Source organism: Mugil cephalus, chromosome 1, assembly GCF_022458985.1.
Source record: "Mugil cephalus isolate CIBA_MC_2020 chromosome 1, CIBA_Mcephalus_1.1, whole genome shotgun sequence".
Taxonomy (NCBI): Eukaryota; Metazoa; Chordata; class Actinopteri; order Mugiliformes; family Mugilidae; genus Mugil; species Mugil cephalus.
This window is the reverse complement of record NC_061770.1, coordinates 21,542,403-21,558,994: the sequence shown is the minus strand read 5'-3', so window position 1 is coordinate 21,558,994 and position 16,592 is coordinate 21,542,403. Positions and strand designations below refer to the sequence as shown.

At 41.2% G+C, this 16,592-nt stretch overlaps 1 protein-coding gene across 3 annotated transcripts; it reads left to right on the top strand.

The window, feature by feature from the left end:
- The first annotated feature begins 822 nt into the window (after nt 1-822).
- ifrd2 (interferon-related developmental regulator 2) lies at nt 823-15,771 on the top strand. 3 transcript variants are annotated; one of them, XM_047597582.1, is made up of 13 exons: nt 823-1,387; nt 2,712-2,768; nt 6,849-6,965; nt 7,448-7,532; nt 7,610-7,734; nt 9,231-9,388; nt 9,850-9,903; nt 10,120-10,298; nt 11,162-11,264; nt 12,225-12,359; nt 12,449-12,577; nt 13,190-13,282; nt 14,307-15,771. In XM_047597582.1, the coding sequence occupies exons 1-13, from the start codon at nt 1,345-1,347 to the stop codon at nt 14,385-14,387; spliced, it is 1,359 nt and encodes a 452-aa protein (XP_047453538.1). In that variant the 5' UTR covers nt 823-1,344; the 3' UTR covers nt 14,388-15,771. The 3 variants fall into 3 exon arrangements, with proteins under 3 accessions (XP_047453538.1, XP_047453539.1, XP_047453537.1); XM_047597583.1 differs by lacking the exon at nt 2,712-2,768 and having other exon boundaries at nt 824-1,387; XM_047597581.1 differs by lacking the exons at nt 823-1,387; nt 2,712-2,768 and adding an exon at nt 6,464-6,729.
- Nucleotides 15,772-16,592: the final 821 nt, after the last annotated feature.

Here is a 16,592-nt window from a genome sequence, read left to right as displayed (position 1 = left end):
TGAAATTATAATTTCTAGTTTTGACATTTTTCTAGAATTCTGAATTTAAATCTCACTTCAGGAATTCTTACTTTTTCCTCAGACTTCTGACTTTTTCCTCTGAAGTCTGACCTTTTCTCAGAATTTCTGACTGTTTTCACAAAAGTTTGATTAGATAGACTTTGGGTATGCTTTTCATCTTCATTCTGATTTCTGTCCATGAATTAAAACTAAAACTGACTTTTTTTTTCTCAGAATTAAGATTTTGTAATTCTAACTTTCTCCTGATATCTTATCGTTTTTTTCTCAGTTATGACATTTTTGTGGAATGCTGAATTTAATATTTTATTCCTCAGAATTAATCAGACTTCTGACTTTTACTCTTTTACTCGGAAATATGTGACTTAGGGTTAGGGTAAAAATCAGTATTATAAATTTAATTTCAGAGGTTTGTTTTTTTCTTCAGATTTCTGAATATTGTGGCGTTTTTCCATGGAATTAAGATTCTGACTGTTTTCTCAGAAGTTTGATTGGTTTTTGTTTTTCGTCAGACTTCGGACATGTTTTTCTCTTCATTCTGATTTACTGTTTCTAAATTAAAACTAAAACTACAATATTTTTCAGAAGTCCAACTTTAATTCAGATTTTTTTTTTTTTTACTTTTCTGACTATTGTTTTGTTTTTATTTTAATTCTGAATTCTGACAAAATTATGCGAAATAAATATTATTTTATTTTTTATTTATTTTTTTTTTCCACATTGACTCTAACCCTGTTCCGTTCACGTCAGACTGATGCACACACAGAGTTGTTTGAAGTTCAGACTCCGCTAGAGGAGGAACCAACCTGGCAACACCCCGGGGCCGGATGGGCTGCCAGGTCTGTTCAGTAGCAACAGAGGGGAAGATGGTGGACTTGGCGACAACATCGTGCTCGAAACTCCGTCCCAAACACTTTGAAAAATATTTACCATCTCAACCTGGTGTTAGGTATAGACTGCCCGGGGACAACCACAGATAATATTTTGCGAAAACCGTACGTTAGAAGAGGACGTTTCTTTCTTCCACCTCTGGACAACTCTTTATCCCGGGACTTAAAGGAAGCGGAGACTCGTGGTGGTTGGTGCTGGTAACGGACGTTAGCCGAACGACAACCAAAAGTGACGATATAAGTGTGAAGGAAGGTGGCGTTTTGTAGTTTTTAATCCAGCTGAATAGGTAAAAAGCACGGAGGTTAAGAGACCGCCGTGTGCTTGCTGCCTCCTCAACAACTGACCTAACAACAGCTAGCTCAGCCCGGCTAGCTTTGTTTTTGTTTTTCGGCTAGCTTTTTTTTTGAGAACTGGTGGATCAGCCCACTGCCCGACATGCCACGGAATAAAAAGGGGAAACGTGGCTCCAGTAAGCCGGGTAAGTAGTGAGGGCGCACTGTGGCCAAGTGAGCCGTGGGTCGGTTCTGCATGCGCGCCTATTTCTGTACTTACGGTACAGGTGCCGGGAAAGGCCAAAATGCAAAAAAAAAAAAAAAACTAAATATAAATACAAACTATTATTTATTATCATTATTATTTATTATTTAATCTGGTTCAGATTTTAAAAAGTGTCGTTTCCTTCATAGGGGATTACTTGTTCACAACATCACAACATCGCTATTACTGTACAGTATTTATTTACTGCACAATTTTGAAGAACAGCACTGACAAAATCACCTAACATAAAGGCGTCCTGACAGTTCAATTCCCCATATTCAGATAGTTATAAAAATTTTTTTTAAAAAAACTGTCTTCGTAGGTTTGTTCAAATATTGGCTCGATACTTATTCGCAGTGACCCTGTACCGTAAGTACAGAAGTAGACGCGCAAAAATAATCGGACCATGTTCCGTAGTGATAGATGCCATCCATCTCCTGGCCATAAACCAGCACCAATGTAATGACGGATATGACATTGTGAAAGTATTAATTGCAGGATGAATAACACTGTTCCTGCTGAGCAGCAGCTGTCTAGCTTTGCCACATGGCGTGAACTCAAACCACCCTGTTGCTTCCCTGATATTCAAATGATTGGAGTTTGACTTGATGATGATCCACGTGGCTTAAAAGTAGTGCTCCGGCTCAGCAGTGCAGTCCGCATGCGTCCCTGACATCATCATCATCATCGTGCACGCTGAACCGGTACTTTAAATAGCTTATATTCCCATGTAAGTATTATGTCCCTTGAGCACGCGAGACCCCGGCGTGCTTCAGGTTAATCGTGTTATTTATAGCAGCGGCGACTTCAAACATGTTGTGCAGGTGGAAACTGTTGCAATCGATCACCTGCCACGCAACAAGGTCTTCCAGTTCTTTTACACATGCACATGTGAGCTGACGCTGTATATGATGTCAATTTAGGTCTAAGGGACACAGTCTTATGTGAGTGTACAGTAGCGGTGCACAGCGCGCATGTGCACGGGAGGGGGTTGCAGCCCCCTCACGTTTAATGCAGGGATGTCCCTTGGTAGCACACGTGTTGCGTCTGTACATACACATAAGGTCCGCACATATGCAGGTGTTATGTTTTGCAATAGAGTTTTTTTCCTTGGAATTCATGAGAATATGCATCTCACTTTTGGTGTTTTCTCCTTTCCATCACGACCACTACTTCACATCACATGTCTTTTCATTCATTCATCCACCAATCCTCCGTCTATACACCCTTTATATCACCCCTCCAACCCATACGTCATCTTCCAGGCTCTCTCCGTCAGGAGGTTCTTCAGCTGCAGCTGTCGGCTAAAGCGTCGGTGAAAGGTAACTCCTCTGACCCCACGACCCTTGAAGCCAGCGTCCTGTCCTGGGAGCTCCTACACCCTCGTAACAGTGCATGCTTACATGCTAAACTGGCCTTGTTTTTTCCCTAGCTACACTGAACCCCTCCCTCCCCCTCCCCTACATTACCCACGCAGGCTGCACACTTTAATATGACCGACTTTACCACACGCTCCGTCTGGTTTCGCAGCACTGTGGCAACAAGTTCGCTTTATTGTCGGTTTCTGTTGTCTGCCTTGACTTGTGTAACGCTCGAATGCCACGAGTTAATGGCTCCACCTCGACGCAGGGTTTTGCCCAACTTCACAGAACAATTCACCGCATCCACCGAACCTGTTCCGCTTACAAGAAGCTGCTGAAATCCAGACCTGCTCCACTGTCACCTGCTTTGACTTGAGTCTGAGTGGAAATCTCGTCCTTTTCTTACCTGCACTGACCCTTTGTCGGGCGCGTGCAATGTCATTATGACAGTGTGACATTCTTGGCATAGTTAAAAATCACCGGCTGCATGTTGCTGTTTGTGGCTTTCTTATTCCACGCTGCCTGTGCTGCTGCCACGTGTTTATTTTTAACGCTCATCCACGACACTTATAAGGGAAGTGTGACTTGAATGTAAGTGCTTTTGCGGCTCCAAGTGTACGATAAACTAGACAGAGAAGTTGTATATTCGGATCACGTTTTTACTCCTACGATTTGTAGTTGCTGCTTCTTTTTTGTTTCTCCAGAGAAACATCCTACCTTTAAACGTCTCTTCTACTGCATTATGATAGATATGAGTTCATTATACTGCTTATTTTTAGTTGGTCTAGGAAAGATGTTAATCATATCTATCAGGATAAAATAAGAACATATTGTAGTGGTGGGAGATTGAGTCGTGTAGCACGAGTCTCCTAGCTGTAAAATGCTCGTGGCAAGAGCGCAGGTTAATTTAGTCCTCGCAGCCTTGGAGCTCATCTATAGCCCGTCCCACCATGTGGCGGCCAGGCGGCTGGAAGCAGCTCCCGCCCCTTCGGTCTAAAGTTCGGATTTGTCTGTCAGCAGAGGCTCTTCCCCCTAGAGACCGGCCGAGCGCCGGAGCCGTGCGAGTGATTGCTATGCAAGCACAAAGTAGAAAAGTGGAGGCGACACGTGAGTCGAAGCAGGAGGCTCGCAGCGCACATAGCAGAGCTATGTGTGGGCAGGCCTGCGTGGGAAGATATGTGCTCAACTGCAGGGGTGTAACCTGCAAAGTGTTGGGGAGTTCAAGGATAAAAACTGGGAAATGGTTGACTGATAAAGGGTTACGGATAACGCTATCTCAACTGCGAGAGGCAGGTGGTGACTGTGAGAGTCCACATGTTGCCCTGTCAAGGAAGTCTCAATATAAAAAAAAATGCCATTTTTATTTTTTTGGTTATCACACAGGTGAATGAATGGCATCATTTAACTTCTAGAAACTTGAGCCCTTTGCAAAGACTGCGGCCGACGGTGTTCGTTTGCATGCACGAGAGGAAATATCTCTCTGTTCCTGCAGGTGGCAGCGGTCTGTATTTATCAATTAAAAAGAAAACTAGGAGAAAGAACGGTTGAATTACCAACGGTCTGTCTTGAATTGTGCAGCTGAGCTTCGCGTATTTCTCTATTCTGATGAGGTGAAGCTGCAAAAATGACAAGAGCGCGCTGAGCCGCCTTGATATCGTCATTTGCAATTTCTCATCTTTTGTTTCTTCTTGTTCTGTGGTTCGCTCAACATCCAATCAGTGATCTCTGTCACTTACAGGCTTCAGTGGCGATTCAGCACCGTCACTCTGCAAAAAAAGCTGCAGACTTGAGCGCCCGTTGGTGCCGACATCTATGTGTTACCTACAGTATCGTTAGAGTCATATTAAAGAACCTCAAGTTATCATCATGTTGTATGTTATTTAAAGGAACTGGAAGTCTGTTTCTGTGTGGTGACATTTCCCAAAATGTGAGTTCTAAGTCAGATTAGAAGCATTACCTGTATTACCAGCTCAGCACTTGCACATCCAGTTTTACACCAGGCAGCCTGATGTAATTTAATGTACGTGTAAAGGGAGCTAATTATAGGAACGCCAGTGTGAGGCTTCATCAGGAGATGAAGAGACGCGTCCAAGCAACGCTTTCAGAAGAAAAGAGAGGAGCCTTTATATCATGGTTGCCTACAGCAGGAATGTGGTGTTATTTATGTTTTTTCCTGACACACCCAAACCTGAACGCTCCACTTTCGACAGTGTTGAATGGAAAATTGAAAATCGGACAACAATGACTCCAGAACTGGATTTGGTCCAGCTATGCGACTGAACTTTGGTTCAGTTTACACATCCGGAGCTCGTATTTGGTCCCGGACCTTGTTTTTCCTCTGGTTGCCTTTGAGTTCCCGCCTCGGGTATCACGCTAACCTGAACCCAGCTGCAACCCAAAGTAAATCACGACTCGATTCTCCATTTTGCGTCGCTGCCGCGTGCGTGGCCTCTGGGCCACCTCGGGCTGTCCTGGCTGACCTGGACACAAATAGTCTGACTATTCTGGATGGTGCGCAGGGGGTGAATGAATAAGTGAATGGCCGCTGTGGTCTTCAGTAATCCTAGCAACAGTAGAAAGTCCTGAGGCAGCAGGAACCTGAGGGTTAGCTTAGCTTTGCCTGCCTGGCTCTTACCCTTATTCACACGTGGCGCGTGTAGAAACAGCACCTGCTGCTAATAAAAAGCCTGAAAGATGATGGCGCTTTACCTAATGGAAAATCCTTCCGTCATCCGGTGTTTCCTGTAGTTTTGTCCTGATTATTATCCCAGAGGAAATTAGCTTCGGTGCGTGTGGGCGACCGTGACAGTAAAAGATAATGGTTGCAATTTAGTGAGGTTATTTGTATAAAAGTGCACGGTGAACACTGCATCTACGTCATTTAGTTTTTATGTGTCTGTATGTGGAGGGAGAGACAAACTGCTTATAACTTGTAAATGAACTGGAGAGTTTAGAACGACACCAAAGCTCTGACCACCGACAATTACCACAGGCAAAATGTCCAAATACGCGGTGACTCAACCATCGCTGCGAGCGGCCTCAGTTTTTTAATCCAGGCACAGTCCACATGGAGACGGGTTCAGGACAATATGCCAAAGTTTTTTGTTGCATCGTTGTTTCATCCAAATGGATGGAGCTAATTTTTCAAACCCATAGAGGATAAATCCCTAAACGGCCCCTAGCGTTTCCATGTGTGCAGCCTATATAGATCTGCAGATCTGTAAATCTTGAATTTCCACGGCGTTACTGCTGCTTTGATAACCTGATCTCCCAAACTACGAGTGTGACTCCGTTTATAATAAGTGGTTGAAGGACTTTTCATTAACCCGTTAACTTAAGTCGTGACTTGACGTTGGATAAGTGGGTGAAAATGGATGGACGGAGTCATGTCCTTGCTCCAGTTTGTAAATGACACATCGGTGTTTACTGTACGTTTCTGTGTGGGTATGAGTGTGTTTGTGTGCGTCAGTCGAAAAGAAGAACTCTGTTGTTTTACAGGTACTGACAAAGACAAGCAGCTGAGGACAGGAAGCAGTTAACCTTATTAAAACCTGTAAAGTCTGGTTATGTTTTTCACTTCTTTATCATTTTATAGAAATTAATAAAAGAATCTGATACAAGTCTAACAAAAAGAATATTTTTTTTCCTTTTACATGCAGATAAAAATGACATGTTTCCTGTGCGTTTCCTGTTATTTCCTCCACCTTTCAAAGATATTCGCACTCTGGCTTCGCCCTGATATCTACTGGTGTCGAGGTTATCGTTTCTCTCAGTCGCAGCAAATTGGTGGAGATAACTATGGCGGGCACCACGATAACACCACTCGGGCTTTTTATTTCTGCTGGCTCGTTCCAGTTTTTGCTTTCATTCTCACAACGGCCTGAGCGTTTAATTTTTCACGAGAGCAAACAAAACGAAGCATGTAAATACACCTCGCACACGTCACTTGCTCCTTTCTTCCCACGTACATGAAACTCTACTTCCTTATTCTTTTCTTCCCGTTGCCTCACTCTTTCTGCGTTTCTGCTTTTTTTTCTGCAGGTGCTAAAAACGGGTTGAAGGGAGAGTCGGCCGCCAGCGATGACGAGCTGATGTCTGATGTTATCAGCCACTACAGCAGCGCCAGCGAGGGCACCTCGGTGCTGGAAGAGGGCACAGGTTCGTACGGAAACACAGCTTTGATAGTATTCACGCCTTTTTAAATGAGCATATTCATATAATTTGGATCAGGACAATTATTTTCTCGATTGACTGAAGTTAGTTTTGGTTCATTGATTCAACAGCTGAGCTGTAACATGCAGGGAAGTAATGGCAACTAAAGCATTAAACTATCAACCCTTTAACATGCTGCTGGGTCATATATGCTGCTGGGTCAACTTCTTTTTTTTTTTTTTTTTTAAACTATGTGCCAACTTTGATTACTCAAGAGCAATACCACTTAGAGTGATTCTGACTTTTGTAATAGAAACTTCAGAGTCTTGGCTTTCAAAAGAGACCAGGACCGTGCATGAGCTCCAAAATGTTCACAAACAGCATTCAGTTTACTTTGTCCTAAATAGCTGTTGTTGTTTCTTTTTGCAAAAAGGCTGAAATGAACCATATTTAATATGCATTATGTCTATGGTGTGTTTTCCAAACAGGAGGCGAGCAGGTGGATGAGCAGACGGCCCAGGAGGAAACAGAAGACAAACTCAAGCAGTGCATAGACAACCTGATGGACAAGAGGTGAGTTATTTACTTTATTTTGTTTTAATTAGAGAGAAGAATATCCGTTACATTTCCCCCTCTATGTCTCGTCTCAGTGCGAAGACTCGTCTAGCAGCCCTGGAGTCACTGCGACAGGCCTTCTCCTCCAGATTACTGTACGACTTCATGACCGAGAGACGCCTCACTGTCAGCGACTGCTTGGAAAGGAGCCTTAAAAAAGGTGATGCGCTACAGGTTTATGTGTGTGTGATGCACATTTTGTATAAAATCACTAGAGATGTCGTGATCAAGCTTTTTTATTTTAGTCCATATAAACAAACACATATCAATTCACGTCATTGTAAGCATATACGCAGTAACAAACACTATAAAACTCACAAAGCTTAATATCTTATCAGACAGTGCGACTTAAAATAGTTTTTTTATGCATTTCTGCATAAAAATGACTCAAAACATCAGTTGACTTAAATCACCCTATAATAAAACCTTGTTTGAGCCTCACTTACATTACTGCAATATCATAACACAATTCCAACTCATTTAAAATCTCATCTCATTCTTCCTCAGTCTTCCTTCCTATTCACACTTAAACCACCAGGAACAAAAACAAAATCACTGGGATCTGGAGTTAGTTTGATGAGAAATGAAATGTATCGAAATCCATCTCCAACTTCATAAAACACACATTAGATCTGTTAATGTGACTGTACCAACGAATCAAATATAATCACAATACTGGGATTTTCTATTGTTTGTCTATTATGTCTGTTTATATGTTGATGTATGTTCAGGATATCAGGCCAATATCTTGTCTGTTAATTATTTGTTAAAAGCTTTAAATAGCCCCATTTCAGACATTTAAAGGATTCTCTGTGTAACATGACAAATGTGTATATCATAAATTAAAATATCACATAAATGCAAGTTGCCAAAGTAACTGAACCTTTGTTCAGCAACTAAATGATCCTAACTGCTGGTCAATCGTCCCCGGGGGGGATTTTAGCCTCATTACAGAACCACTTCAATCCTGAGACGCTGGCAGGTTTCCTCACATGAACTCTTCGCTTCAGGTCCCTCCACAACATTTCTACTGGATTAAACGCTGGACGTCCTCTGATTGAACCATTCTTTTACAGAGCGGCCGGTGAGATCGGGGTCGTTGTCTTTCTGCTTGACCCAGTTTCTTAAGATTTAGCCCGTGAACAGACGACGTCTGAAGTTCAAATCCAAATCGCCGTTTCTTCTCAGTCTGTCTGAGTGGGGATTTGTGCATTTCAAACTGTTCGGAGATGATTTTGTAACCTTTTCCAGCCTGATGAGCAACAACAACTCTTTGTCTGAGCTCCTCAGAAAGCTCCTTTGTCCGTGTCATCATACACTCTCACGAACATGTGTAGTGAAAATCAGATTGCGACAAATGTGACACTGAACGAAACGTGGCTCTCGTTAGATTGTTTGGGAAAACATGTTCTGTAAGTTGTGCACCTCACAGATGTGTAATATTGGCTCATTTTCCTGAATAAACAAATACAAATTTTATGCAGAAATGTAGAATATTTTGAACAGCGCAAGTGCAACTTTGGTTTCTATTTAGGGCCACAAATACAAAAGACTTTGTCCAGACGTCCCTAAAATTCACATAGATTACTCTCAACTCATGTGCATGCCCACTATAAATTATAACCAATCTCTTTTTCTTCTTTTTCTTGCATCCAGGCGGTGGAGAGGAGCAGGCGGCAGCAGCCACAGTCTTCTCCCTGCTCTGCATCCAGCTGGGGGGCGGAGACGAGGCGGAGGAGGGCTTCAAGATGCTTCGTCCCATCCTCACCGACATCCTGACTGACAGCACCGCCAACATGGCAGCTCGCCAGAGTGTGAGTAGTGTCAGAAATCCCCCTCCGATGTTCGGATTCGGGATTATCTTTAACTCCCAGAAAAGAGCAGAAAATGGAAACGAAACGACTGCATCAGAAACGAGTCTTGTGGGCTGAAGTCAGAGACAGAAACAGCTGCAGGGGAACAACGATTCATCCAAAAAAAACCTCCGATTCATCCAAACATTGAGGATCAGAAATCCTTCCCTTACATTAATGTGGACATGTAATGTTTCAGGTTTATTTTAGACTACAGTTTGTCTTTTACTTGAAGCATTTGTCAAAAAAAAAGAATCATGATGAAATAGTTGAAACCATAAATTATACAAAAAATAGAACCCTGCAAGTAAAACAAAACAAAAAAATCTCATGTAAAGACAGTTCCAAGTATTTCTATTTTTTACTTTCAGTCAGACAAAGAAAAAAAAATTGACTTTTTCCTCTCATCTGTGTGTCATCAGTGTGCTCGGGCTTTGGGGATGTGCTGCTATGTTTCGACGGCTGAAGAGGGAGAGGTGAGAACAATTTACTACTCAGTTCTTCACAGTATACTAGATAATGTATCAGCGTATTAACTGATATCACCCAGACAGGATCATTTCTGTAGTATTAGTTGTGGAGTATTACATTATTACATTATGTGCTTAACAATTGTAAATACAGTGTCTCTAAAAACTATTCGATTTTTTTTTTTTTTTTTAACTCCTCACATCACCACTGAACCTTCTCAGGACTTGGTTAAGTCGCTGGCCCTTTTGGAGAACGTCTTCATGTCTTCCTATCCAAACCGTGAAGGAGCGCTGCCCACACCCAAACCAGGAACTCCAGGCCTCCACACTGCAGCCCTGCAGGCCTGGTCGCTGCTGGTCACCCTCTGTCCCGCTTCCAGACTGTCTGTGCTGCTCGACCTGTGAGTGAAACGCACTCCAAGCTCAGAAATCGACTTAAGACCGGTCTAAACTAACACGGTTAGGATCCAGAAACTTTGGTCCAGTGTGTCCTTCACATCAGTCCGTCGGGTTAAACCACATGAGCTGGATGCATAGACTGTATATAAATATGGACACACATCAACATTATATTTACTACAAAAAATTACTGAACCGAGGAGGTGGAGCTTATGAGCTGTACTGCAGCCAGTCACCAGGGGGAGCTCTACTTGCTTTGACTTCACTTTGATGCCAAAAAACTTTGATCTGGGTTTACCTAGTTTCTATATAGTTGTGATGTCTTCAGTATAAATGTACAATGAAGAAAATTATAAAAGTAAAGAAGCCATTGAAGGAGAAAATGTGTCTAAACCTTTGACTGATACATCATCATGATAAAATCATTAATTACCCACATACCAATATGCTTTTGTTTTAAATGAACTTCTATTTTGTAATTTAATTTGCCAGTTCATGTTTAGATGTATTTATTATTTAGCTATTTAACAGCTGCTAAGTGATTTTAAAAGGCTCCCTCTGCTAATAATCACTTATAAAAGCGGTTGGGTGTTTTGTTGTTCTGAACGATGAAAGAGGACATCAGCTGAGTGGGTGATCAGTCGATGCGACCCAGGAGGCATTATGTGTTCACACTACTAAAGGCATGTGTCCTCAAACGGCCCAGACCGCCTCTAATCGTCGTCATGGTGATCAGATCTCAGATCGTGTCCTCTGTGGGTAGTAATCAGAGCCGTCTCCGGACACACGTTACCACCAGGTCTGAACATGTTTCTGAGAGTGTAACTAACAGTGATTCTGTCTCTGGTCCTCGTCCTTCCTGCAGTCACCTCCCTAAACTGCAGGCGTGTCTTGAGAGCGCCGATGTCAACTACAGGATCGCAGTGGGAGAGACCATCGCTCTGCTGGTGGAGTTAGCACGACTAGAGGTGAATACACTTTTACACACAAAACGCGAATGCTGCTTATCCAAAGTCAACTTTATTGACATCTGCAACACATATACAGGTTTGAAATTACATTCCTCAAAGACCTACAGACAGTGCAGCAACTTAATGTACATAAATGCACATACACACACTGCCGGTCAAATGTTTTAGAACACTTGTTTCTTTTTTTATGCAGTTTAATGTCTCATTTACTCTGAAATAAAAGCATAGACCAAATAAACAGCTGAAGTTAAAAAAAAATCATGGAATCAATATATAACCCTAAATATATTCTAAACTTTGGACTTGTCACAGTTACCATCTTTGGCTGATCTAACATGTGAACACGATTGTGACATTCTTTCTTTCTTTCTTTCTAATATGGAAATCAGATATTTTTCAGAGCGTTCTTCACAGTTTTGTTGCAGCAGTTTCCAGAAATGTGTGTCACGTTATTGGTATGTGGTTCCCAGAAATGTGACACACATTTCTGGGAGGGAGCTTTGCTTTCACTCTTCTGTCCAGTTCATCACAAAGCAGCTCCGTGGGGTTAAAGTCTAGAGACTGGGCCATGGTCCACTCCATGTTTTCAAGCTTTCCGTGTTGTTTTTATCCTGAGGTAGTTCTGGTAGAGCTTGGACTAAAGTTTAGGATCATTATCTTGCTGTAGGATGAAACTCTAAACAACTATACCAGAGGAAACTGATGCTATTTTAAAACTAGAATAGACTAAAAAGAAAATCATGACACGGCACATGACCGTTTACATAAAGTCCCCCTGAGTTGAATAGTGCAAAAAGGGATGGAATGAAAATCTAATATACAGTATTAATATAGATGTCACTGATGAAATGTAAAGCATGTAATGTCCAGAGAGGCAGTTTCCTGACAGGAATACATGCACCTTTTAAGTAAGTGCAGTGTCTGCAGCTTTGTCAATAGCGTGTTCGTGTTCCACAGGAGTTTGACGTGGAGGACAATGAAAGTCTGTGCGAATCCCTGAAGAGTTTAGCCACGGACGGAAACAAGCACAGAGCCAAGAACGACAGGAGGAAACAGCGCTCCATCTTCAGAGAGGTGCTGCATTACATAGAGGTACGTCGGTTTATAGTTCCACCGGTTTAACTGGTTTGTGATGCGTTTTGTTCACATGTGAATAAATGATATTTGTCTCTCTCGCGCAGAACGAGGACTTCACAGAGGAGAGGATCAGGTTTGGAGTGGAGAGTGTTTACATCGACAGCTGGGGGAAGAGGAGGATCTACGACGCCTTCAAGGAGATTCTCGAGTCTGGAGTCAGACACCATCTACAGGTGATACTGATGAGGGTTTTAAGCTCCTTATCGTTATGTTGTTTTACGATTACTGCTTTTGCACATTTCATCATCCGGCCCCGTGGAGGAAAGATGTCACTTGTGTTGATGGCACCACACAATGAGCACACCTACACATGCACCGCATATGTGTGGGCTAATTCCAATGCGTTTGCTTGGCCTTGATGCCAAATGAACAGTGAAATGTGTGGAAATGCTATAGGTTCTCGGGAGGCTTCGTCTGAATGATATTTTTTGGTAGACTTTAACTAGTGGGTCATTTTAGAACAGAAAAAGCTAAAATGGTTTTTCAGTGGTTCAGCTCCTGAAATATGTTGCAAAATGATCTAAAACTTGAGGAGTGGGTCTCATTTGATGTTTTTAAATCCATGTTGACGGTCTGAGAGGCTGATTTAACTCGTGTTTTCTTCTTTTAGCAAAATCATCAAATGATATGTGTGAATTGTTTTCCAGTTAATTTGTGTTTTGGATCTCAGTGGGACTTTTGCTGGTTAAATAAAGGCTAAATAAAATAAAGATTTTGAAGCAATGCATAGCATGACATCTACAGTTCACGTTGTAAATGTTTGTGCATGACATTTGTTTTTACAGTTCAACCCACTACTGAGAGACATCTTCGGCCTCGGTGCCCCTCTCATCCTGGACGCTACAGTCAGAGTCAACAAGATCTCACGTTTTGAGAAGGTAAAGTATATCAAGTTTTCTACTAAAAAATAAAATAAATAAATAAAATCCAATTCATATCCATCTTTACTTGAAAGATCCAATATCATTTCATAAACTTCTTTGATGGATTTTTAAATACATACCATTACTTCTCCATCTCTGCCTTTGTTGAATTGATTGTTTTGAATCAATAAAGATGGAACACATGGAGTAGAGGTTAACTGAGGAGGTTCACGGATACAAACATTTGTATGACTTGTATTACATGAAATTTTGGAACAAGGAAGTGGAAACAAAAATTACCGTATTTCCTCTAATAGTGACTGGTTTTGAATTAATAGCTGGGGGTGACTCGGTATGAAACAAAGGGAATTAGAAATAAAGGCCTCCGTCTAATAAAAGCCTGCCTCCAATAGTGGCCAGGTATTCTGGGCGGCTGAGTAAATAAAGGCCCCGGCCACTATTAGAGGTAATACACTAACCTGACCAGCAAAAAAGTCACAGTGGCGATTAAAGTTTGGGTTTTTACAGGGCGAGTCAGACTGACACAAGTAGAAATGTCCCACACCAGTGTGGCCATTAAGAGATTATAGCATTCTCAACTAACACCTCAATCTCTGTCAACTGTTCATCTTTTAGAACGAGGGCTATTGTCGACTTCAGTCATCTTTCTCTTGCAACCATTTAGTTGTAAACTATTTTAACTCCATGGTGCTCAGATGACATGGATGATTCTTCTGGTCTACATAAAGCCCACCCAAACGATTTGCTTGGCCTGGCAGATCTTAGCTGAATCATATAAAATAAAATAAAATAAATAAATAAAATAAATGAATAATCGTGGGGAGCCAGAGGCACAAACATTGTGTAGGCTTTTTTCCAGCTCCAAAGCTAACAAATTTCTAAAAGGCATTGTGTTTGTTTTCTTATACTAACATTCATCAAAATGACTCAGAGTCTGATTTATTTGGGAAATCGTCACACATTTTGGCTGCTTTTACGTCCTGGGGGTCATAAATCCTCTTACCTCTTTCTCCAACAGCATCTTTTCAACTCGGCCGCGTTCAAAGCCAGAACTAAGCAGAGGAGCAAAGTCAGGGACAAACGCGCCGACGTCATGTGAGAGAAGCGGCCGGGACGGCGTGGGAGAGGACGTCCTCCAGCTCTGCTGAGATGGACACAACACGATGCCTTCAACTTGACACACAGACTCAACAAACAGGGATTTTTTCACTCGTGCTCTTCATGTGCAATTTACGTGTCCACATTCAAGGTGGCCGATGTTAATTCTAGCTCTGAGGCAAGAACCTGCTGAGGACCAGTTGTAATGTTCTCTCTAGCAGGTGTTTGCTTTTTTAAAAAAGAAAAAAAAACACAACAGTTAAATAAGATGTAGGAATAAAATGGTGCGTATAATAAGACGTTTAGATACATTTTACTATCATTGAAAATCCGGAGAACGAGTCGTGTCTCTGACATTTCCGATCTGTGCAGCTCTCCTCGGTGCTGATGGTAGTCTTCATGATGCAGCTGCCCAGGTCTTTTTATTTCTAAATTCCAGATGTTTTTCACTGGACGCAGCACAGGACTTTTCAGTGTTCTGTGTTTGAGAATAAGCATCTGTTAAAAAATAACAAAAGAACAACACAACGTGGAACTATTCAGTCGTCCTCTGTCCTGAGTGGCTTCTCCAGCTGCCAAACCACAAACGGACTTTTACAAGCAATGCAACCTAAAAGCAAAGAATAAATAAAACGTGTGTGGTGTTTGCGTGAGGGTGTGTTTTAATTTAATTTAACCATGTAACGAAACACTTAAATATACAGAGGATGCCTAATTAAACCAATGAAATCAAAGAATTAGTATTGTCATCTTTGTATTCGCATTTTATTTTATTTTTTAATTTTTTTTTGAAAGGAAAATTTAATTTTAACCATTTCTGGTGAATAATTGTATTTTACTTTCTAATTTATTAAGCGAGTAGTAGTGCTGGGTTTTTAAGGAATTTAAAAATACTGTTTACAATTAAGGGAAAAAAGACGACGAGAACAAGTTTGTGTTTTTAAAGGTGGTTTGGTCGGTTATGCGCTCATCATACATGTATGTGTTACAGATATACTGGACATTTTATGGGTTTATGGTTATATGTGTATGAAATGATGGTTGCATTTCAATGCTTTTCCGATCTGATGAGTTCTACATAAATATGTGCAGGTCACTAATCAGAGCTGCTGATCAGACAGGTTTGGGGGCGTTTCTTGGTTTTTATTGTAGTCAAGCTGGCAAATAAAATTCATTGTTTCCCGATTGACAAGCTGTAAGATCCCATGTTTCAGAGCTTTTGATAATATTAAATAAATGAGACAAACAGTGAAAACATTTTAGCAGCTTTCACTCGATAAATGAAAAGTGTCAAGCCCCACCAAACTGTCTCATCAGTGCATCTGGTTTTCAGGCGCATGGACAAAAGAAGGAAAAAATGAAATAAAAGAGAATTTGCCCTCTTCTTTTTGGCTCTTTTTAACTCTTTTTTTCAGTTAGTAGATGCAAATAAGATGCAGTGAATCTAATCTTATCTTAGATTGGAAGAAAACAGCTCATTATTGCTGTTTTGATGCGCACCAGACTGGTCTTTCTATCACTGCGTGTTTGATGTTTTAGATTCAACCATGCAGCTGGAATGTATGACAGTCACAATAAGAAACCAACATGCCTTACGTTGCTGCAATGATGGCAATGCAGAGTCATTAAAAATGAATAAATAAAGGAATCTTGGTGTCATGGTCCAAAAGTAAAAGCTAAACTAAAATGTGAACACAGTGAATCAATCTCTGCTGCCCCTCTGTGGTCAGTTTCCGCAACTACACTCCCCAAATCAACCCCGCACTGAATCTTCATGGAGCTTCAGGTATTCAGCAGTAGTTAAAAGTTAGTAGTATAATTACAGAGAGCTGTTGATTAGTCTGTGTTTCCATTTTGCACTTTTTTGCACTATTGCATTGTACTCACATATGTACCTATTATTTTTGGCAGCCACGTTTATGTCAGAGGGCTAAATAAGAGAAACCCTTTTGTTTTCAGTTTAACAGCATTGCAAACTATATCCTCAGAAAGCACTTTATTTATATCAAATTTGCTTGCATTTCTTACTCTTAAATATGAATGTGTATCGTAAACGTGCTCTGTTTACTGTAATTTGCTCTTTATGCATCTTCTGGCATAATAATTTCCTTTTTATTTATTTATTTTATGATCATCCTGTTGAACTACCACCTTTGTGATGGAGTTTAATATAAACTGAAGATTATAACGATCATAGATAGATGAT